Source organism: Callithrix jacchus, chromosome 7, assembly GCF_049354715.1.
Source record: "Callithrix jacchus isolate 240 chromosome 7, calJac240_pri, whole genome shotgun sequence".
NCBI lineage: Eukaryota > Metazoa > Chordata > Mammalia > Primates > Cebidae > Callithrix > Callithrix jacchus.
Window position 1 is genome coordinate 43,798,520 of NC_133508.1, and position 25,104 is coordinate 43,823,623.

Genomic DNA, 25,104 nt, shown 5'->3' on the forward strand with positions numbered 1-25,104 from the left:
ATGAAGAGGCACTGAGGACCGATGGCGGGGGGTGCATGAAGCATCCCCAGGGCACCCTGGCAACATCTTCTGGGAGCAGAGGAGATCTTTGGGGCCTATCCAGCTTCCCTCAGACCCCACAAGGTGTTGAGACAACTCAGGGTCATATGGAAACTACACCAGAGAAAATGTCAGGTTGGGCCAGCAGGGCAGCCGGGAGGCCAACCACAGACTTGTGCCTTTAGGTGAACCCAGTATTCTTCACTCATGATCCAGTGTCCCACTGCAGATGACACACTGAAGCTGCTTCCTGGAGACAGCCTTGGATGCTGAATTGGTCAACTTTGCTAGAAAGTCAATTTCCAGGGTGATGCTGGCAGACAGTCATCAGCAGGAACAAGTTACAGCTGACCTCACTCAAAATCACACAGCCAAGGGCCAGCCTGGAGCCACGTATGACTCGGGACTCCAGAGTGGCAGCCACGTAGCAGCTCAGCTCAGCAGGCAACAGCTCAGTGGGAAGGAGCCACTCCTCCCACCCTGGAAGTTCCAGCGCCATGGGGATCTGTGCCATTGCAAGCAGCTAATGGCTCTTGGCGGTGGCACTGTCTCCATCAGCATCGGCTGCTTGGCCTACAGGGCCGGGGTGCCTGGTGGGTGCCCTGGATACCAATAGCTGCCAGGCACCACTCCTTGTAGAGTGAGTCTGGGAGAGCAGAGAGAGTGAGGACCACACCTCAGCATCTCTCAGAAAAAGCAAAGGCTGTCCAGTGGTGAAAGAGTCGCCACCATAAGATGTAACTGCCAGGGAGAAGTGGAAACATGCCCTAGACAGCAACGTAGAGGTCACAGGCAGCAGCCCCCCTAAAAGCCCAAACTGGGAGTCAGCAAATCAGAGATAGGCTGCACAGAAAGGGTGGGAGGGGACACCCCCACTGCGGCCAACAGGCCCTTCCCAGCCACACAGAAGCACACAGGGAGCAGCTGTGCATAAGGGGGAACAGGGGGTTTTCTTGTGCCCCAAACTTGCAAGTAATTGACTCAGGATTCTGAGGGTGGCCGTGGGGGGCCTGGACTTACCCCTGGTCCCACAGGCGAGTCCTGCAGGGCAGTGAGACCTCGAGGTGCTGGTGCCGGCGGGCCTGGGAGGAAGAACAGGGGAGCAGAAGAGGGGCTGTCAGCCTGTGCGAGGGTGATGGGCCCCCGCACCCCCCGCCCCCCACAGTCAGGCCTCCACAGCCTTTAACACCTTGTCCGTAATTGGGCGGCCAGTGGTTACTGCTCAGGCACAACAGCAGCAAGGGTGCTATCTAGAGCCATGGTGTGCCCGGCACCCAGGAGAGGAGGGCACAGCCGACCTCTTCCTCTAGGTGTGCGCCCTTGCTCTTTCTGGGTCAGGAGGTTTCAGTATGGGCGCTTGGAGCTCCCTAATGCACTTCTCCTCACTTGTCATCTCTGCATCCTCCCTGCCCGGAAGAGCTGGGGTCTGAGGTTGCCCCAGTCTTGCAGCTCCCTGACTCAGGCTGTCTTGTTAACTGCGAAGCTCCTGAGCAGATGCTGCCACCGGGCTCTCAGCCTCGTGAACACCCACTCAGCACAAGCTGCTCGCCCAGGTCCTGCTGAGGATTCTCCATGTGGGCCCGGTCACACTGAGAGCCCACCTGGGGGAGGCAAGGCCAGCTCAGGGACTGAGAACAGTCTTTGCCCTTTATGAGGCCACAGCTGCCTCCCCAGCATCCAGGGCTGCCCACAGAGCCAGCAGCCTCCTCCCTAGGCCCACTGCCCCTGCCCAGCCCCGCCTCCGCCCAACTGGCATCTGTGCTGCCTCTGCAGCCCCACCCCAAGCCACATGGACACCTCAGGACCCAGCAGCCCCAGGGCACTCGGCCCCTGCACCTCAGCAGGAGGAAGCCCTGGCACCACAGCAGCACTGGGACGTCCACAGCCACTTGTCTCTCATGGCCATTTCACACACACTGCCATCTGCCTTCACCCACCGTGACCACCCAGCCAGACCCCAAGCCCATTCTGACAGGGCCACCCCTACCCACTCAGAGGTCAGGGTGTGAGCTCCATGCACTGCGTACACTGAGCCACCTGCCTGGCTTCCCTGAGGCCCACAGCCCTGGCCTCCAGCCCCACATCCTATCCCCGCCTGGCTCATGACAGCCTCCTGCATGGCAACAGGACTCTCCACTGCAGCAGATACCTCCCCTCCCCATGGAACTTCCAGGATAACCCAGACCTCCGGAGAAATCAGCCTTCCCACAAGGCCTTGTCCCACCTCCCGTCGTCACCCCCATGTGGCCCACGTCCTGGGCCCAGCTGCTTGCCTTGGCTCTACTTCCCTCTCTTGTGGCTTCTGATGCCATAAGGTCAGGCAAACGAATCCCCACATGTCCTGGAATCCTGACTTCCTCAAGCACACAGCACAGGCCGTGCTCATGGGACCTATGGCCCAAGCAAACAGCACAGAGGCCTGTGACATCAAACACTGGGCACCCTGGACAGAGACTGCCCAGCCACTTCCTGTTCTGCTCTGAATCCCAACAAAACAAAAACAGCAACAAAGAAAAAGTTGTCGACAGAGGAGAAACCAAATCCAAGAGGCGCCACCCTAACACCAGAGCTGTGTGACCACCAGAGCCAATCCCCACCCATGCCTCTCCCAGCAGCTTCCCAAACCCATCCGAGGAAGTGCTGTCCCAGCTGTGAGATCCAGTGGAGACCTGGATCCAGTTAAGGGCCTGTGGGTGGGGATGGGGGTACAGGAAGGCAGTGGGGGCCAGGCCAGAGGGAGCCCCCAACCCTCAGAGGATCCAACTGCCCAGCCCGGCGGGCACAGCTCTTAGTCCAACCACCTCCTAGGTAGTGCCCACTTGGCCCACGCAGCTCCTCTGTAACCAGCTATGGTAAAGTGGCTCCAAGGAGTGCAAAGACTCTGGTCAGAGGCGCCTGCCGTTCTATAAATGAGCCCCGCTCAGAGAAAGTCAGCGAACGATGTAGCAAGCTCTGCTTCCCTGGGAAAATACCATCTCACTAAAAGCAAAATGCAGATGAGGATTCTGCAGGGGCCACGCTGTCCTGAATGCCAGGTGCCTCTCCCCAGATTCCCCTAGCGCCTTTTACAGTCCATTTCAGAGCTCCATGTTGCAACCCCTCCTACCTCCTCCTGAAACAGCAAAAGACGAAACAGCAGAGCAGCAAGTGCAGCTCCACTCTGTTCCTCCATAAATGGGAACTCTGAAAACTCCACAGGCTGATTTTGATAATGAGGACCAACTGCAGGAAATGGTTCCATTTTCTCCAGCGGAGAAAGCAGGCACTCAGGGGCCAGCCCTCTACGCCTGTGCCATCCTCTCGTGGAGGAAAGCCAGGATGAAAAGTTAAACCTTCGAAGCACATCTAAACTTCCTGCATGCACTTTATTTCCCCATCGTCTCAAATGTGTGCACAGTGTGGACAGTTGTTTCAAGTAACTCTATGTAATGACTTATGCAATTTTTTCTTCCAAGGGAGTAAAACTACCTAAAAGGCCTTTGGTGATTATTTAAAAAGACACCTGGTGAGAAGCCCAGGCCCCCAGGCCCGAAAACACAGATCCGTCCGGTGAAGCACAGCAGGAAGAGATCTGCCACAGCCACGAAATAACTCAGTTTTGAATCTCTTTGTTTTAATGTTCAGTGTGGTGATAAGATAAGGAGCTTCCCAAACCATATCCATAGTCCCACCTGGAAGACAGCGTGGCAGCCAGAGGGCACCCACTGTACTCCAGCCCCAGGAGTCTCTCAAAAGCCACAGTGGAGTCTGGGACGCCTGACTTCCGTCACGCCAGGACTCGGCTGACCAGCACCTGGGCCAGCTACTGAACCAAGAGCAGCAGGCATGTGCACAGGATGCAGGCAGGAACAGCTGCAGTGAGCAGAGGGACGAGTACCAGGCCTTCTGGGACAGCACTGCGACAACAGCGAACATCACCAGATGCCACCCAGGTGCTCCTGTAAACAGAAGCTACCGTAGCAAACCCCACAGCTGCTGCGTGGGGCAGAGGAGCAATGGGAAGGGAGGAGGCCGGCAGTGTGTGCTGACCTGAGCAGGTTAATCCGCGTGGCCGTGAAGGGGGGCCTAGGACAGAACAACACAGGGTCTCTCCAAACCACAGCACTCCAGATCAGGGGTGCTTGCCCCTCCACCACCGTCTCCCCAAAGGGAGACTCCAACCCCGCAACAAGCCCTGTCCCCAGAGTTCTTTGTTTCTAGACAGCTTACGTGAATGTCTCCTTTTTGTCTTTAAAAATTTCTCCTTTGCACCAAGCCCCGGCTGCACATACAGTGTGACCTACACACGCAGCCCGGCTACAATCCCCTGCTAGTCCCCAGGCAACTCTGCCACGGAGAGCCCATGCCCACGGCCCATTTCAGGTTGAAAACATTAGAAAGAAAAACGAAACCCACCCGTGTAAGCAGGTATGCTGGCAAATCCACAGTAACCACACCCACTCGACATGCTAGGAAGCATGTATTCGTACATTACCTGCATAACTTAAAGTAAATTAAATTTTAGTTTAACAGTCATTGTAAGATACATCTTTGGGTCCCCGCTGGAGCCTGAAGTAGTAACAGGGTCAGCACAGAACAGAAAGCCGAAATCTCCACAGTAAGCCCAGGAGCAGCTTCTTCTCCCAACACAGAGCCTCTCCATGCACAGCCCTGCGGCAGAGGCCTGGGCTCCCTCACTGGGAGGTGGAGTCAGTGTTTGGTCAAGCCACCATAGGACCCCAGTGTCAGGGAAATAACCTGGATTAAGAAGAGCACAGAGCCTGGTCAACATGAGGAAACCTCGTCTCTACTAAAAGTAAAAAAATGAGCCGGGCGTGGTGGCGGGTGCCTATAATCCCAGATGCTCAAGAGGCTGAGGCAGGATAATTGCTTGAACCCAGGAGGCAGAGGTTGCAGTGAGCCGAGATCTCACCATTGCACTCCAGCATGGGCAAAAAGAGTGAGACTCCATCTCAAAAAAAAAAAAAAAAAAAAAAGAAGCAGAGACTCAGCTTTTCCATGGCCGCTCCGAGAAGTTCGGGGCCAGTGGGCCCTCAGACAGGGTTGCCAGCACACACCTCCTGCCCAGAGCCAGGTCTGAGAAGAGCAGGAAGAGACTAAGTCACTTACGACACCAGAGCCAAATGCAATGCAGAACTGGTCCACACGCCTTGGTACAAAGGGAAACTGACTTCCCACCGAGGGAGGTTCCTCCACCTGTCAAGACTCCTTTTCCCTGACGTGCTAGCACTCTCTAGTCAGTCTCCACTTGCTAAACACTGCAGTCAACAAAATCGCCCAAGTGCCTACTTTTCTGTCAACATAGCTTCAAGAAACTCAAAAGCCCTGTACTCAGGAGGCAAGGCAGGGCCTGCGCTCCGACCTCAGCCCTGGGTGGCCACACGTCCCACCTGGTCACACAGAGCACCTTCACACTGCCTCTGCACTCGCCTGGAGGGGGACCTGCAAGAGGAGGCAACCCACGCACATTCCACACTCAGGAGAGAGGGAGACGCCCTCAAGCCTACAGCTCTCAGCACTGTGGGTCAAATGGCAAAAGTTGTACAGTGAACAAATAATGCTCAAACATGCTCATGGGACAAGACCCCCGAATTCCTCCTTCCTCCACCCCCAGGGAGAGCATTCTATATACAGGACAGAGAACAGAAAAGCGCACAGTTACCCAGAGCACTAATACCACTAAAACCACAGCCCCAGAGGAAGGAGCTCTCCAGCCACACCCATGGCTGCCAGCCACACCATGCCCCCAAGGAACGGTACTGGGCTCTGCTTCTCAATGCGCTTGGGGCAGGAGACAACAGCGATGAGGCTGGGGCAGGAGACAACCTCCCCACTAGCAACCCTCTCACTTCCAGCGTCACCTCACCAGACAGATTAAAGTACTGACTACTGGCTGGACGTGGTAGCTCATGCCTATAGTCCCAGCACTTTGGGAGGCCAAGGCAGGAGGACTGTTCGAGTCCAGAAGTTCGAGACCAGCCTGGGAAACATGGCAAAATCCCATCTCTACAAAAAAAAAAAAATGGCCAGTTGTGGTGGCATGCACCTGTAGTCCCAGTTACATAGGAGGCTGAGGTGGGAGGCTCGCTTGGGCCTGGAAGGTAGAGGCTGCACTGAGCCGTGACTATCCACTGCACTTCAGCCTGGGCAACAGAGTGAGATCTCCTCTCAAGAAAGTAAAATGTACTGACTATACAGGGGGCCCCAGGCTGCAAGGTTGCGTGTCCATCTCCTGACACAGGGTTTCACTGAGCAGCTATTTTCAATATGCATGCTGCACTGCCATTTAAAAAGCGAAATAGAAGCAAGGAGAATGGAAGGATGTGTTTTACCACCTTAATTTCCCTTGTCCATGGATTCATGTATCCAACAAACATTTTATCAGATGCCTGCGCTACGACAGGACCTCAGAAAGAAATGAAGACACGAAACAGCTCAGTGGAGGACAGGGCTGTGGTCTCCACTGAGACGTCTTCCTAGGCTGGAGGGAGCAGGGGCCTCTTGAGACATCAGGAAACATGCATGGAGGCCGACGGTGTCCCTTGTGGCCTGACTGCCCTAGCAGGAGCGAGGGGGAGCTCCCCACCCCGGAACGCACCTGTCCTCCTGGGCCCAGCTGTGCTGCAGCCCACCACAGAGCACAAGGGGGTCAGCAGGAGCTGGATGAGGGGTCCTAACAGAGGAAAACGCTCATTTCACTGAGCAACTGCCCCGCTGAGCAAAGCTTCCCGTGTTTAACTATGGGGTCAGCAATTCTGCGGGACAGAGAAGTCCTGAGGGAGAGGGAGACGGGGCAGCATGAAGAGGCTCTTGCTTAGCAACTCAAGGTCAGGCCTTGGGCTATGGGGATAGAGTGTGGCCCTGTTATGAACAGGGGTAAACAGATGGCCCCGAAAGGCAGGGGAAAGGAAGGGCCATTGCTGGTAAAGGCGCAGTCTCTGGGGTTTGAAGAAGGGTTGTAAACAGCAGCTTCCTACCATCAGACCGTGAAAATACAGGATGAGTCCGTATTCACTCATACTCTAGACACTAAGAATTCATACAGCAAATCCACTTGAAGGACCTTTATTCCTCACTACTTGTGGGTAAAAAGTCATTCTTCCTAAGAGTTTGAAAACAGGAATGGGAAAATGAACAAAACCTAAGCAGAGATCAAGGAACAACCAGATGACAAGTGAGCACAGGGCTGTGTGCCGCAGGGATCCAGGCCGCAGGCAGCCCAGGACAGGGGCTGGTTCATAGGGCCCAAGCCGAGTGGGGGGTTCCAGGACTCGTCAGAGCCCCGAGCTTCGGGGCACCTCCAGGGTCGGTTTCAGAGTGTCACCTCCCTCATCAAAGCCTTGCTCTGACCCACTTTCCCACTAACTCTCCAGCAAAATACACTCTTACCACCTGCACACAAGCTTCTGTTTCTTGGTTAGAGGGTGGCCAAAAAGCTGTTCTGTGGCCTTAGACTCTCCCCCACTGCCTCATAATTGACTGAACCACCCTCACCCAGGGCAAGGAGCCGCTGCCTCTTGGGGAGGATGTTCCAGACCAGCTACCAGCACAGCAGGTGCAACCTGGGCAGGAATCTAATTCCATGTGTCCCGGGAAACCATGGCTACATGTCTGCAGTGACCCCTTCTACATGGCTGTTTCACATCTATTAAGCAAACAAACCAAAATCCTGACACCACCAGAAGAACATTCAAAAGCAAAATATGGCTCAGGGAAAGTCCAAGTTACAAAAATAAAGACGGGGTGCCCTCTAGCGGCTCAATGCACACTCTTCCCTGGTAAGTGATGAATGAACCTTTGCTCCCTTGCAATGTCACAGAGAAAATAAAAAGGATTATTCATAACCGAGAGCCAAAGTACCTCACTTAAAGTGACAGCCGCATATCATTAAGATCTCCAAAGGAACCATATAAGTTGGTGAAATACTGAAGTATGAAAAGTTTCCATCATAAGTTAAACACCAGTGGATATTTAAAAGTCTCTTATATTGGGTTTTGAGAGGCAATGTCTTCTGATGCTTGGAACCTGGGCTGAAGGCAATCATTTAACGGGACATGAATGCGGCCATAAATCCAAATTAAATAAACACAATGAAATCAGGGTCCATCCAGGTAGATTTGCTGGTCCCCAAACAGTGACTGAGAAGTAGATTATGCTGCTACAGCTCATTTGCACCACCATTCAACTCCTGGTCCTTCCAGTAACCAAGGCACACTCCCCTCTGCCAAGGGTATGACAGTAAATCTTCTGGTGAGGAACTCAAAGCATGTATTCCCAACAGCTCAGCATCTTAATTAGTCAATCTAGGCCAGGTGAAGTGGATCACACCTGTAATCCCACCACTTTGGGAAGCCAAGGTGGGTGAATCACCTAAGGTCGGGAGTTGAAGACCAGCCTAGCCAATATGGTGAAACCCCATCTTTACTAAAAATAAAAAATTAGCCAGGAGTGGTGGGCACCTGTAATCCCAGCTACCCAGGAGGCTGAGGCATGAGAATTGCTTGAACCCAGGAGGCGGAGGTTGCTGTGAGCCAAGATTGCGCCACTGCACTCCAGCCTGGGGGACAGAGTGAGATTGTCTCAAAAAAACAAAAGTCAAGCACCTGCTGGTGTGTCCTACACACAGGAAGATGACACCCTCAGCCAGCCATCCAGAAACGCGCCTGTCACAGCGACCACGGATAAATCCCAGGCCAGGAGCAAGCGCCTCTGTGGGATCCCTCCCTGGGGGGCCTCCCTCCCCAAACCTCAATGGCTCTCACTCCAGCCCAAGCACGTCTGGCTTCCTGCAGTCACTCCTCCCTGGGTCCAGCTTCCTGCCCAGAGGCCGCACAGCAGGTTTCTGGAGGACAGGCTGCTTCTCAGCTGTCTTTGTTCTTATCAAACAACAGAAAGTGCGGCAGGAACTACTCCAGTCTATGTATTCGCTGACGGCAAAATGCAAGCAATGCTGGGCAAAGCTGGAATGCAAGTGCAGCCAAAGCAGCAGTGGCAGGGAAAGACCCAGACCAGGTCAGAGACCAGAAGCCCCAACCCTGGGCAGCCACTGTCTGCCAGTTTCACCCCTCTAAACCCATACTCTCCTCATAAAGTTTTTCCTTTAGGGAATCACCCTCCCAGCCCTTAACCATAGAGTCAGGGGTGGACCCAACCCCCACACCAAGAAGGGTGTATGACCAAGACTGACTGTCCCCATCCCTATCCTGATCAGGTGTTACACAGAAAGGGAGGGGACACATGAGATGGATGGGGCTCCATGAGGACTCCGGCTAGAACAACTGAGTCAATCAGGGCCTTTTTGTCAGGATTCCTAAGCCCCGGACTACCTGGGAGCAGCTCTACAAGGAAAGAAGCCAACACTGAAGAAAGGAGAGCTTAAAGGGGAGGGGTGGGGCATGGGGGAGAGGGACGAACAGGTGGAGTCTTAACGGCATCTTTTGAGTGCCGGGATCCAGCCATGCCTCACATCAGCTCTACCTCGGGGCTTTTCTGACACATGAGCCAATACATTCTCTCTTGTGGAAGCTACTCTGAGTCAGGTTTCTATCCCTTGTATACAAAAGGGTTTTGATTAATTCGTTTACTCTACAAATATGTCCTGAATGTTTTACTACGGCCCAGGACTCATCACGCAATGTAAAGATGAATGAAACAGTCACCACTGTGCACTGCTTCAACGACAACTCTTCAGTGTGCAGCAAATGAATGCACCAAGTATCTGCACCTGTTTACCTTCAAGGCATGAGTCAGTTCCCAGTCCTCTTGTGACTGGGAGGCCATGTGGCTACTTCTACCAGGGAGGAGGAGAAGTGACATGTGCCATTTCTGGGCCAGAGCTGTAACTGATGGTACAAGATCCTCCCAAGGCCTCCTCTTCCTGCCGGCGCAGCTCAGCAGCATTCAAGACGGCAACCACCCTCTGGGACCAGGATGACCAGAGCCACCACCAACTGCAGTGCGCACGCAGTGAGGGTGAGAAATAAACCTTTTTATTTTAAGCTCCCAAGATTTGGAGATTATTTGTTACCACAGCAAATTCGACTAATACCCTCTAAGAACAGTGGCAGGGAAGGAAGGAATCAGACAATACACAAGGATATAAAATTAACAGTGGCACCCGCAAAGGGCTGCAGGGTGCTGAAAAATAAGCTCTGCTGTGAACACAACCTTTCCACAGGCTTTACAGGTGAGTACAGGTTTCCATAAGAGAAAAGTTTCCAGCAAGAAAAGTTGAATAGATGCCTTTTTGAATGTGGAATATTTCGAGACATTTTCCAACTGTAGGTAAAAAGGAAATATAAATGGAAATCAACAATGTAGAAAATAACACTCCGAATCAAAACCTACGAAATGGGGTCAAAGACATACTTAGAAGTAAATTGCAGAATCTTAAATGATTTTATTATTAGACACGAGCAAATAAGCTAAGAATTCTGCTTTTTAAAAAATATGAGATTAAAATGAAAAAAAATTAATAACTTAAAAGCAAGAGAACCAGTAAGTAAAGTAACAGCTGATTCTTTGACGAGACTAATGAAACATACAAACCTCTCATAAGCCTGACCGAAAAAGAAAGAGTCCTCCCAAGATAGAAAGAGAAGGAAGGAATCTAAATTGAAAGTTTAAATTAGTTACAAACTTTATCTCAGCATTCTTGTAAACTAAAGGAAATTGGCCATTTTTTAGAGGATGTGTATCCCAAAAGTTAACACAAGATGAGGTGGAAAACATAAATAGACCAATAACCATGAAAAGAAACATAACTGGTTGTCAAAAACCCCTTCAGTGGTTTCACAGCGAAGTTTTATCAGACCTTCAAAAAACAGGTCTTGCCTTTTGTTTAAAGTACTTTAAAGCACAGAAAAAGACGGACAGCTTCCTCCCGATTATGATATGACCAAAGAGAAAGCTATAGAACAGGGGTCTGCAAACTATGGCCCACGGGTCGATTCACCTCGCAATCTGTGTATTAATAAAGTTTTACTAGAACACAGCCACGTTCATTCATTAACATACAACCTATATATACCAGTGGAGATGAGTAGCTGTGACAGAGACCATCTGGCCCACTAAGCCTAAAATATTTACTATTTGGCCTTTAAAGAAAAAGTATGCTAACCTCTTCTATAATTGAGCCTCAATTATAGAAACAGAAATCCCAAACACAAGTTAATCACATCAAGATGGACATAAGTGTAAAACTCCCCACAAGTCATTCTCTCTTACTTTTTAATACTTTTTTAGAACAGTTTTTTAGGTTCTCAGCAGTACTGAGCAGAAGGCACAGAGTGTTCCCACAGGGCCCTGTCCCCACACACAGCTCCCCTCACTAACATCCCTCAGCAGATGGCACATGAGTCTTCTTGCCACCTAATGTATTTGGTAGTTTGTTTATTGTCTGTTGTTAAAGCTCCACTGGGACAGGAGCCTAACCAAGTACCTGGCACATCAGACTCCCACAAGCCTTTGCTGAATGGAGGCAGGAAGGAGAAAAGGAGAACCACCTGCCCCATCTGATTCACATACACTAAGTGCTTGCAGAATGCCTAATAGAAAATGGTAGAAGCAAAGCCAACGCTGTGCTTTCTGTGCCCACTGAGAACCTACTTTCCTGGATGCTGACAGGGCCAGCTGTGGGTGCGTGCATGTGTGCGTGCGTGCGTGCGTGCACTTTTTCTTTTTTTTTTTTTTTTAAGAGGCAAAGTCTAATTCTGATGCACAGGCTAGAGTACAGTGATACAATCATGGCTTACTGCAGCCTCGAACTCCTGGGTTCAAGCAATCCTCCTGCCTCAGCCTCCCAAGTAACTGAGACTAGGTACATGCTACCACACCCAGCTATTGCCTAAAAAATTTTTTTTTGAGACGGAGTCTCGCTCTGTCACCCAGGCTGGAGTGCAGTGGCACAGTCTCGGCTCACTGCAACCTCCACCTCCCAGGTTCAAGAAATTCTCGTGCCTCAGCCTCCCGAGTAGCTGGGACTACAGGCTGGTGCCACCAAGCCAGACTAATTTTGTATTTTCAGTAGAGATGGGGTTTCACTGTGTAAGCCAGGATGGTCTTCATCTCCTGACTTGTGATCCACCCACTTCAGCCTCCCAAAATGCTGGGACTACACGCGTGAGCCACTGCTCCTGGCCTTAAATTTTTTGTAGAGTAGAGGGGTCTTGCTATGTTGCTCAAGGTGGTCTCCAACTCTTGGCCTCAAGCAATCCTCCCATGTCAGCCTTCCAAAGTGCTGGAATTATAGGCATGAGCCACTGCACCCAGTCAAGGACAACTGTTTTTATCCATCAAAGACTCTGAGATCCAGAGGAGCTCCATGGAGATGCCCTGCCACTGCTTCTGCCCTGGTGGCTACCTTGCTCCAGTAAGATTTTGGGCCTGCGTTAATTGAACCAGTAGTTGAAAGGGGTACATACATGTAGTCACTTCCCTCAATGCTGCCAACTAGAAGAACAGCAACGGGCTGGGTGCAAGGGCTCATGCCTGTAATCCCAGCACTTTTGGAAGGCCGAGGCGGGAGGATCACCTGAGATCAGGAGTTCAAGACCAGCCTGACTAACATGCAGAAACCCTATCTCTACTAAAAAGACAAAATTTGCTGGGCAAGGTGGCACATGGCTATAATTCCAGCTACTTGGGAGGCTAAGGCAGGCTTAAACCTGGGAAGCAGACATTGCGCTGAGCCGAGACAGCGCCACAGCACTCTAGCCAGGGCAACAAGAGCAAAACTCCATCTTAAAAAAAAAAAAAAAGGAATGGCAATGGCAGTAGCATGAGGACAATGGCAATCGCTGGGTATCTGCTCCACACCAGGCAGCCCTAAGCACCTGGACTTAGCTTTACTCATTTCATCCTCCCTACAATCCTTTGCTATCCTTTGCCCATTTTTCTTTTGTTTATCTGCTTCTTATTGATTTGGAGGAGCTCTTTCTGTAATCTTTCTAATCTTCTCATCTTCCTTCATTAATTTTTAATAGTCATGTGTATTGCAAGTATCTTTCAGCCTGAGGTCTGTCTACTAACTTTGTTTGTAGAGTCTTTTTCACATGAAAGTTTTGTATTTTAATATGATCATATTTCTCAATCTTCTTTTTTTGGTTTATGCTTTGTCTATCTTTCTTAAGAAGGCATTCCTAACCCTAAAGGCCATAAAAATATTCTCCAATGTCTTTTTCTGAGATTTCTCAAGTTTATTTTTCATACTTAGGTATTTAATCCAACCCATTTTACTGCTGAGGAAACAGAGACAGAGACATTAAGTAACTGCTCTAATATTCAATCAGTAAGCATGCATTCATAAGCAATACATACAACTGTTTTGAAAGTTACTTAAATGGTAGCACATTGTTCATTTCCTTTCAGAATCGGTGTTCATTCAGCATACCATCGTGAAGGTTTATCCACCAAGGTATGTACAGATCTACTTCATTCATTTAACTGGCACAGATCATTTCACGGTCCAAATAAGTGAGTTTATGCGTTCCCTGCCCAGGAAGCAGGCAGACTGTTTTCAAATGTTAACTTAAAAGCTGCTGTGTGCTGAGCCTACCCATGTCTCCTTGTACATATGAACTGGTTGTTCTCTTAACAGGTGTCTGGAAACGGCATTTCTGAGTTGCAGAGTATTAACCAAACATTACAAAATCACTCTTCAAAGTGGCTGTACATATCACATTCTTCCCGCAGTGGTAAGAGTTCTGCTTTAACCACATCCTCATTAACCTTCGCACTATTAGACAGCTAGATTTCTCCAGCATGAGGGGAATAAAATGATTTCTCATTTTATTTTGCATTTCTCTGATTACCAGCAAAACTGAGCACTTTTTCATAGGTTTATGGTTATTGGTTATTCTGGTTTATTCTCTATAAATTCCCTCTTCATATGACGACAACGTTAACGATCGCCCAGCAATGGCTGAGCATTTTCCATTTTTCTTTCCTGCTATCTATTTCTTATTGATTTGGAGGACCTCTTTCTATAATCTTTCTTCTTTCTAATCTTCTAATTCTAACATTTCTGAAGTTTTGGTTTTCAGGCCATCTGGAATCTTATTGAATATGACATGAAATTAGAACTGAATTTCATATTTTCCATACGGGCCAATGATCACACCACACCATTTACTGACTGGTACTCCTTGCAGTAAGCGGAGTAACTGCTGCCACCCCAGAGATACCCACAGCCTAATCCCAGAACCTATCCATATGTCAAATGCCAAGGGACTAAGGTGCTCATCAGCTGACTCTGAGATGCAAGGATGACCCTGGATTTTCCAAGTGTGCCCAATGCACTCACAGCAGTCTTTGTAAGTGAAAGGCAGGATGGCAGGGAGGCAGGAGGGTCAGAGTTGAGTGAGTCTGGAAGGTCCTGCATGGCTGCCTCTGAAGATGGAAGAAGGAGTCGAGGGATGCAGGTGGCCTCTAGCTGGAAAAGGCGAGGAAATGGACTTTCCCCTGGAACCTCCATAAGGAGCACAGCCCCACTGAGCCCTTGATTCAAGCCTGTGGGACCCACTTGGGACTTCTGACCTCCAGAATTTTAGGATAATAAGCTCCTGGTGTTTAACGTCACTAAGTTTGGGGTAATTTGTTATAGCAGCGATCAGAAATTAACATACTCCTTCTCTGCAAGTTGTCACACACCATACTTTAAATTAAAAAATACACAACCCCAGCATTTTGGGAAGCCAAGGCAGGAGGACTGTCTGACACCAGGAGTTCAAGACCAGCCTACAACATAGCAAGACCTCATTTCTACAAAAAAAAAAAAAAAAAAAAAAGCAAAAAACAAAAACACTTAGCCAGGAATGGTGGCGCTGCCCGTAGTCCCAGCTACTCAGGAAGCTGAGGCAGGTGGATGGCTTGAGCTCAGGAGTTCAAGGCTACAGTGAGCTGTGATCATGTCACGCACTCCAGCCAGAGCAACGAAATGAAAATTTATCTCTAAAAACAAAAAAAAAACCCTGGAATACATTGTAAAAGAAAATAAATGCAGCACATGGAAGAAATACACACCAGGTAGAGAGCATGAGCCAAGACTCAAAAGTCCGGAAAACACACAGCATGGCAAATGAATCCCAGGTAGCACACGAAGCTAGAAAACGCTCCCAAACCACCAGACGATCAGCCCCGAGGGGGGATGATTTCAGCAGCTGAGAAACCATTAACAGCAGTCCAGGACTTCTACCTCTGGCCAAGAAGAGTGACAGTGATCAGACTGACCCTGCCATCTAAAACACATTTTCTTTTCAACACGAAATATGTAAAACAGTGGTTTTCAACACAGCGGACTTCAGGCAACAAAGAAGAGTGATCCTGAGGGATGGAAACAGAAGAGGGGAGGCCTCCCCTGCCTCCAGCTTACTGTGTTCAGTGAGTTTGCACAGACAGGATGAGCGGCACAGAGAGAACACTGGCCATTTACAGAGGGTCCCACCCTCGCATTCAGTACAGTGCAGATGAGGAAACTGGTAAGGTGAAAAGAAAAAGAACCACCAGAAAGGATTACAGGGAACAGGGCCTGGGGTTCACAGGGCAGGCAGTCACAGTGCCATTCCCTCCAGCCACCTGGTAATCCTCATTCTTCACGGGATGCTGGGCAGAGCCCTCAGAGGGCACCTGTCATCTCAGTGAGGAATAATTAGCCCTAGAAGAAATGCTAATCTGATCCCACCTAACTAATCTTAAGAGCAAGACCCAAAAGGATCTAACAATTTTCAAAGCTTAAGACTATTTATCAGATACAAAAATATTCAGTATCCAGTAAGAGAAAATTCTGACTATCTGGGGTCCATCAAAAGTTATCAGACATCCAAAGAGGCAGGAAAATACAACCCCAATCAGGACAACAATCTATCAGTCAAAACTGACCCTGAGCCAGCAAAGATAGTAGAATTAGCAAACCAGGATATTAAAGTAGCTATAACTATATTTCCTAAGTTCAAAAAGCCAGACGAAACACTGGGCGTGTTAAGTCAAGACATATAAGATATAAAACAAGCCCAAACACAACTCCCGAGATGAAAACGAAATACCCAAGATGAAAAATATACTGAATGAGATAAATGGCCGATCAGACACTCAACAAGAAAAGAACTTGAAGTGAACTTGAGGATACAGCACCAGAAACTATCTAAAATGAAACGCACAGCGAAAAAAGGTTACAAATAAAAGTGAACAGACTATCAGTGAGCTGTGAGACAACTTCTCGCAGCCTGATGTACACATAATTGGGGCCTCTGAATCAGAAGATGAGAGGAAGACAGAAGAAATAATGACCAAAATGTTTCCAAATGTGATGAAAACTATAAATCTAGAGATCTAACAAGCTCAAGGAACCCCAAGCAAAAAAACCAGTTAAAGCGCCCTTCTGGGAAAGCAGCCGCAGTGACAGACTGGTTTTAAAATCTCCTCCAAGCACCTCATGAAAACAGGGCAACCAGGAAAGTAAATCCCGCACAGCGCCCACAGTCGTGCCAGCCCAAAAGCCAGACACCAGGATATGCTCGTCAGAGTTTACAACTCACTTGATTAGAAGGTCTTCAAACAAAACTAGCTGCCCATTTCCAGTGCGATAACTACATCTTTACTTACTTATTTATTTTTGAGACAAAGTCTCGCTCTTTTGCCCAGGGTGCGGTGCAGCGGCACAATCATGGCTCACTGCAGCCTCAAACTCCCGGGCTCAAGCAATCCTCTCACCTCAGCCTCCCAAGTGGCGGGACCTAGAGGCGCACACCATTGCGCACAGCTCATTTGTTTTATTTTTAGTAGAGATGGGGTCTTGCTATGTTGCCCAGGCTGCTCTTAAACTCCTGAGCTCGAGTGATCCTCTCGCCTCAGCCTTCTAAAGTGCCACGATTACAGGCATGAGCCACCATGCCTGGCTTATATCACAATTTAAACACAAGAAAATTTCTTTCCAGAGAAGGTAGTCACATTTTTTTCCCTGAAAGCCACCTATATAGGTTCATTCTCTGTTCAGCCATTTCTACAGCCATGGGCGAATTATGTAGACTATGTATTACTATTATACTTTTAAGTAACTTAATCAAAAATCAGAGTGCAGAGCAGATCCACAGGTTCTGCAGCCATGAATTCAACCAACTTTGGACTGAAAATACTCGTTTAAAAATGGACGATTGTGTGTGCACCGAACATGTACAGACTCTTTTTTCTTGTCATTATTCTCTAAACAGTACAACACGATTTACATAGCCTTTGCACGGTATTAGGTATTGTAAGTCATCTAAAGATGATTTTAAGTACATGGGAGAATGTGCGTAGGTCACAGGCAAATACCACACCAGTTTACAGAAGGGATTTAAGCATCTGAAGCCAGTCCCCCACGGATACCAAGGGATAGCTCTAATCATATTTATATTTAATTACAAAATATACCCAATTTATAATCTAAGGTCCTCTTTTCTTCGTAATTTTGTTTCTTAAGAGGTTGACATGTATTTTATTTTTAAGATTAACTCTATGTCAAAGAGTGTACGTCAAACAAGGAAAGATACGAGACGTAAGCAGGCAGTGGGTTGCTTTAAATGACCCTTTATTATGACCCTTTGCTTAGTATTTCAAAATTATGTGTCCTATGCCTTGAATGCATTCAGTTTCATCAAATAAAATTGGAAATTCATTCTAATCTGACTGACAGAAAATGCACGCATGCCTACCACCCACCACCACAAGGAATTCTAGTACTGGGGCTGCTGCACATGTCAGTGTCGTTTGTGTAAGATGGGATAGCTAATGTACACACTGGCGGTGAACAGAAATCCTGAGAACAAGCTGGTAGGCATAAAATTCAAATACTGAAAACACAAAACAGTTAAACTATCAAATGCACCACCTCTATGAAAAGAAGGAAAATACTGAATGATGTAGTTTGTCCCAAAGAAATCAGCTATTAAGTTTTGATACCAGAATATTCTTAGACCGCTCAGGAAATCCTGAAGGGCCGTGTTGACTATGTATTACTATTGTACTTTTAAGTAACTTCATCAAAAATCAGAGTACGGAGTAGATCCTTGGGTTCTGCCTCCATGAATTCAACCAGCCTTGGGCTGAAAATATTTTTTTTAAATGTACGGTTGTGGCTACACTAAACACAAACAGACTCTTTTTTTCTTGTTATTCCCTAAACAGTACAGCAATTTACATAGCATTTGCACGGTATCAGATATCTCAGAAAATCATCAACTTCATCGAATTCATCAACTTAGAAATGTACGTGCTGCTTCCAGCAATTGTAAAATCAAATTCAACAAGCCTAGTTCCCATAAATCAGAATCTCAATGCACAGAGAAAACCTCTCCCAGGTGACAGAAGCACCAGCAGCTTTGCACCAGGAGTTGAGGCCACCACCGAGCACAGAAGCAAGTCCTCCCTGAACACCTGGGCATCACCAGCTGGGGGCCGGAAGAACACAAAGCTCCCTCCATGGGCTTGTACACTTGTTCACTCCCTATCTTGCTATCTAGAACAAGCAGAGTCATCACCTGTGACTAGGGATCCTAGAACTTTAACTCTAAGCCAGAGCTCCAGATGCCTAGAGCGAAGGCCCCACACCCATTTAGGTGAACTACTCCAACCCTCCCTCATTCCTTCTGCCCCTCACTTCACTATGGGTGGAATTCTCAACCAGAACATGCTGTAGACCAAGGGCTCTGAGCACAGCATACTGCCTTAGCAGAAGCAGCTAGGCTGACAGCCAGCAACAACTCTTTACCCACCTACCTATGAGTACTTGCTGCCATCCACAGGGCCTGGGCTCTGCCTCTGCTGGCAGTCCTTGCTGCTTGCAGCCAATTGCGACTCCCTTTCTTAAAGCCACAGACTCAGACACAGACCCCTAACTTTTGGGCAGTGCTTCAAGGTGAACAGACAGATGGCTGCTTGAACAGCGCAAACTCAAAGTGGCAGTCCTTGGCTCTCGACCACCCTCTAATTCTCGGGTCCCACATTTGCAAGGCACCCATGTGACATGTCCTTTTTAAGTGCTTAGTTGGGGAGCTGTCAAGTAACTAAGCTGACACCAGGCTGAAGCACAGGTGACAAGCTTCTGGGCCACAATTCATCACTGTCCAATTCTACACCTTTGTATTAAGCAAAAGCCCAAAAAACAGATTCGATTAAAGCAATCTATGGCAGTGATCTTACAAATGTGATGATTACCATACTGAACTAAGTATCTTTCCCTGGTAACAGATGGAAGTGCTGCCTGCTGTGTGCCTGGGGAGTCAGCTCTCTGGAAACACTTACTGGAAGGGGACGTGGGTGGTTTCCCCGCAAGTTGCCGCTCTACCTTGGGGCTGCTGACAGGCTCTGCAGGTGAGTCCAGGTGTTCTTCTGAGCCCAGCGAGAACTGGAACCGGACTGTACCCGACTCCACCTGCTTCACCTGCAATGAAGCACAAGGGCAGTGATGGCCACGCCCTTCATCAGCACTCCGGTCACAACGATCCAACCAGGAACAGCACGCTCGGTCCTAAAACAAAGCCCACATGCAATCAGAGGCCATTGAAGAAGCCACATGTTCTTAGATTATGATCAAGTAGCTTCCGAGCAAAAAGCAACTGGATGTGACACTAAAAGCCCTGCGGGCCAAATTATCATGGAATGACCCTTACCCAAGTAGAAATCACAATGTCTCCTGAGTTGGGAATGTTTTCATTAACCTATGTGAGACTGACACTGGGTTATGGCTCTATGGGTTTGGCACATGCACAGATTCACATAACCAGCACCACACTCGGGGTGCAGGCCAGCCCCAGCCCCCCAGAGTGCTCCCTTGCCCTGCCCAACCCTGGTGGTCTATGACTGCTTCCCCAGCACTGTCATTTGAACCTCATCCCAACTGATGAGATTCATCCCAGTTGTAGTATAGACATCAAACTTTCTTTTTTTATTACTGAGTGATATTCTATTATACGGATGTATCATGGTTATTTATCCATTCAGTCACTCATGAACATTTGAGCTGTTTCTGGTTTGGGTAATTATAAATGGAGCTGCTACAAACATGTGTCCAGATTTCTGTGTGAACACAGGTTTCATTTCTCCAAGAGTAGGACTATGGGTCATATGCTATATTTAATTTAATAAGGCACTTCCAAACTTTATTTCTGGACTCTCTATTCTGTTCCATTAATCTACGTGCCAATCCCTTGATGCTAATTTTATTAGTGTGGCAGTATAGGAAGTGTTTAAACTGTAGTATGACTCCTCCAACTTTACTGTTCTTTTTCAAAACTACTTCGACTCTTCTAATTCCTTTACCTTTCCATGCAAATTTCAGAATCAGTTTATCTATATTCCTGCTGGGATTTTGATTGAAACTGCATAAAATCTATAGATCAATCTTGAGCAGAACTGACAGCTTTACTATGTTGAGTTTTCCAAGATATACACATGTTATGTCTCTCTAATTAGTTAGGTCTTCCTTGATTTCACCTAAGAATAACCGCAAGGACAGTTTTATAGCTGGCAGCATACGGATCCCATACCTATTTTGTCAGACTTATTTCATGAAGGGCAGGGCTTTGTAAGTAATACTGTTTCTGTATTTTGCTTTCAATTTTTCAGTGCTAGTATAGAGAAACAGGACTGATTTTTCATGCTGACTTCCTGTGTTATCTTGCAGTCTCACTAAACTCACTTACTCATTTTTTGTAGATTCCTCAGAATCTTTGACACACACAATCATGTTTCCTGCAAAAATGGACAGTTTTGTTTCTTCCTTCCAGTGTGTATGTCTTTTGTTTTCCTGACTTACAGCACTGACTATACCTTCCAATGCACTGCTGACCATGATGCTGAATGCAAACACTGGACATCCTTCACTTGTTCCTGATCTTAGGAGAAAGCAATCAATCATTTACCATTGATTACCATTGGTAATGACCAATTACCATTATGTAATAACCTTCTTTGTCTCTTTTGATCTTTGCTGCTTTAAAGTCTATTTTATCAGAGATGAGAATTGCAATTCCTGTTTTTGCTCTCCATTTGCTTGGTAAATCTTCCTCCATCCCTTTATTTTGAGCCTTTGTGTATCCTTGCGTGTGGATGGGTTTCCTGGATACAGCACACCGATGGGTTTTGGCTTTTTATCCAATTTGCCAGTCTGTGTCTTTTGATTGGTGCATTTAGCCCATTTACATTTAGGGTTAATATTGTTATGTGTGAATTTGATACTGCCATTTTGATGCTAGCTGGCTGTTTTGCCCATTAGTTGGTGCAGATTATTCTTTCTTTTGATGCTCTTTAGCATTTGGTATGTTTTTGGAATGGCTGGTACTGGTTGTTCCTTTCTATGTGTAGTGCCTCTTTCAGGAGCTCTTGTAAAGCAGGCCTGGTGGTGACAAAATCTCTGAGTACTTGCTTGTTTGCAAAGGATTTTATTTTTTCTTCACTTATGAAGCTCAGTTTGGCTGGATATGAAATTCTGGGTTGAAAGTTCTTTTCTTTAAGGATGTTGAATATTGGCCCCCACTCTCTCCTGGCTTGTAGAGTTTCTGCCGAGAGATCTGCTGTGAGTCTGATGGGCTTCCCTTTGTGGGTGACCCAACCTTTTTCTCTGGCTGCCCTTAGTATTTTCTCCTTCATTTCAACCCTGTTGAATCTGATGATTATGTGCCTTGGGGTTGCTCTTCTTGCAGAATATCTTTGTGGTGTTCTCTGTATTTCCTGGACTTGAATATTGGCCTGGATTGCTAGGTTGGGAAAATTTTCCTGGATAATATCCTGAAGAGTACTTTCCAGCTTGGATTCATTTTCTTCATCACATTCTGGTACACCTATCAAACATACGTTAGGTCTCTTCACATAATCCCACATTTCTTGGAGACTTTGTTCATTCCTTTTTGCACTTTTTCTCTAATCTTGGTTTCTCATTTTATTTCACTGAGTTGATCTTCGACTTCTGATATTCTTTCTTCTGCTTGGTCGATTCGGCTGTTGAAGCTTGTGCATGCTTTACGAAGTTCTCGTGTTGTGTTTTTCAGCTCCTTCAATTCGTTTACATTCCTCTCTAAGTTGTCCATTCTTGTTATAATTTCCTCGAATCTTTTTTCAAGGTTCTTAGTTTCTTTGCATTGATTTAGAACATGTTCTTTTAGCTCACGGAAGTTTCTCATTATCCACCTTCTGAAGTCTGATTCCGTCATTTCATCACCCTCATTCTCCGTTCAGCTTGGTTCCCTTGCTGGCAAGGAGTTTTGGTCCTTTGTAGGAGGCGAGGTGTTTTGGTTTCGGGTGTTTTCCTCCTTTTTGCGCTAGTTTCTTCCCATCTTTGTGGGTTTATCCTCCTGTGGTCTGAGTAGTTGCTGACTTTTCGGTTGGTTCTCTGAGTGGACGCCCAGATTGTTGACGGTGAAGTATTTCTGTTGCTTAGTTTTCCTTCTAACAGTCTAACCCCTCTGCTGTACGACTGCTGAGGTCCACTCCAGGCCCTGCTTGTCTGGGGGACAGCTGTAGCAGCTGCCTCGGGCCTCACCACCCCAACCAGCCATCAAATGTGTTTTCAACATCAATTGCCAGGATCATACGGTTTCCTTCTTTAGGCTGTTACTATAGTGAATTACATTTATTGATTTCCAAATAGAAAACAGATTTGCATTCTTCAGATAAAGCTCCACTTGGTTTTAATATATTATTCTTTTTGGAAATCACTGGACTCAATTTGCCAATATTTTGTCAAGTAGTTTGCACCTATGTTTATGAGGGATATGGGTCCACATTTCTGTTTTCTTGTTACTATTAATATCTTTTTCTGGTTTTGGTATCAGGGTAATGCTGGCTTTATTTTGTGAGTTGGGAATTGCTCCCATCTTTTCTGTTTTCTGAAATAGATTGTATAAAAGTGGTATAATTTCTGCTTTAAATGTTTAGTAGAATTCATAGTGAACAGGCCTGAATATTTCTTTTTTTAATAAGTTTTTTTTTTTTTTTTTTTTTTTTGAGACGGAGTTTTGCTCTTGTTACCCAGGCTGGAGTGCAATGGCGCGATCTCGGCTCACCGCAACCTCCGCCTCCTGGGTTCAGGCAATTCTCCTGCCTCAGCCTCCTGAGTAGCTGGGATTACAGGCATGCGCCACTGTGCCCAGCTAATCTTTTGTATTTTTAGTAGAGACGGGGTTTCACCATGTTGACCAGGATGGTCTGGATCTCTTGATCTCGTGATCCACCCACCTCGGCCTCCCAAAGTGCTGGGATTACAGTCTTGAGCCACAGCGCGCGGCCGCTTCAAAAGTTTTTAAACTATGAATTCAATTTATATAAAGTTTAGGACTACTCAGTTTATCTACTTCATCTTGGCTGAGTTTTAGCAGCGTGGGGTTTAATATTCATTCATCCATTTCACCTAAACTGTCAAATTTACGTGCAGAGAACTGCTTGTAGTAGTTCCTTATCATCCTTTTAACGCCCGTGAGGTCTGTACTGATATTCCTTCTTTCATTCCTACTATTAGTCATTCCCATCCTCCTTTCTTCTTCAGTCTTGCTAGAAATTCATCAATTTACTGATATCTTCAAACAGGTTTTTGTTTCATTGGGTTTTTGCTATTTTTTAATTTTTAATCTATTATTTTTCTTTGCAGTTCCACTGGTGTCTGCTATTACTGACTTTTGAATTGCTCTGGGTTTATTTTACTCTTCTTTTTCTAGTTTCTAAAGGTAAAGATTAGATCGCTGAATTAAGATCTTTTTTCTGTTCTAATATAAGCCTCTAACACTAAGTATATTTGAGTTGCAACCTGCAAATTTTGATATGTTGTATTTCCATGTTTGTTAAGTTCAAAATATCTTCTATTTTCCCTTGAGGTTTACTCTTTAATTTGTGGATTGTTTACATATTGTTTAATTTCCAAGTGGTTGAAAATGTTTATTATCTTTGTTATTAATTTCTATTTCAATTCCATTATAATCTGAGAATACATCTTGTATAATCTCAATTCTCTTAAAGTCTGTTTTATGGCCAAGGATATTGTCTATCTTGATGAATGTTCCATGTGCGCTTGTAAAGAACGTGTATTCTGCTGTTGTTGGGTAGAGTGTTCTACAAATATCATTCCGATCCGGTCGGTCAATGATGATGTTCAGTCCTTCCATACCACTGGTGATTATCTAGCTAGTTGCTCTTCATTTACTTAGAGAGGATGTTGAAGTCTCCAACTATAATTGTGGATTTGTCCCTTTTCTCCTTTTAGTTCAACTGGTTTTTGCTTCATGTATTTTGAAGCTCTGTTAGATGCAAACAATTTTAGGATTGTTAGGTCTTTTTTATCATGTGTATTATCTCTCTTAATTCCTGGAAATTTCCTTTATTCTGAAATCTAGTTGGTCTGATGGTGTCTGATAATAATATAACCACTCCAGTTCTCTTTTAATTCGTGTTTGAACAGAATTTTTTCCATTCTTTTAATTTACATTATATTCAAAGTATATTTCTTATAGACAGTATATAGTGGGACTTTGTTTTTCATTAAGCCTGATAATATCTTTTAAACTGGTGATGTTTACACTAAACCCTTAATGTAATTACAGGCATATCTCAAAGATACTGCAGGTTCATTTCCAAACCACTGCAACGAAGCAAGTCACTTGAATTTTCTTGGTTTCCCAGAACATTTAATGGTTATATATACACTATATATAGTCAATAAGTGTGTAATAGCATTACATCTAAAAAAAAAAAGAAACTGTACTTACCTTAATTTAAAAATACTTTATTGCTGGCCAGGCACAGTGACTCACATCTGTAATTCCAGCACTTTAAGAGGAAGGTGGATCACTGAGGTCAGGAGTTCAAGACCAGCCCAGCCAATATGGTAAAACCCCATTCTCTACTAAAAGTACAAAAATTAGCTGGGTGTGGTGGGGAGCACTTGTAATCCCACCTACTTAGGCTGAGGCAGAAGAATCACTTGAACCTGGGATATGGAGTTGCAGTGAGCCAAGATCGCACCACTGCAATCCAGCCTGGGTTATAGAGCAGAACTTCATTTAAAAAAAAAAAAAACAACTTTCTTGCTAAAAAATACTAACCATT

General features: G+C 46.5%; 1 protein-coding gene across 48 annotated transcripts in view; it reads right to left on the reverse strand.

Annotated features, from left to right (window-relative positions):
* Positions 1 to 25,104, reverse strand: part of NPHP4 (nephrocystin 4) — a 134,554-nt gene that overhangs the window by 44,835 nt on the left and 64,615 nt on the right. For 35 of the 48 annotated variants that reach the window (XR_013519751.1, XR_004745689.3, XM_035307510.3 and 32 more), the window contains 2 exons: positions 19,315 to 19,453; positions 1,060 to 1,121 (listed from right to left, as the gene is read on the reverse strand). Coding sequence is in view for 44 of the 48 variants with exons in the window: in XM_035307510.3 (XP_035163401.3) it covers positions 1,060 to 1,121; positions 19,315 to 19,453 (201 nt within the window). In the remaining 4 variants the exon portion in view is untranslated. The remainder of the gene's footprint in view (positions 1 to 1,059; positions 1,122 to 19,314; positions 19,454 to 25,104) is intronic. The other 13 variants (XR_013519753.1, XR_013519752.1, XM_078330212.1 and 10 more) reach the window with 1 other exon arrangement.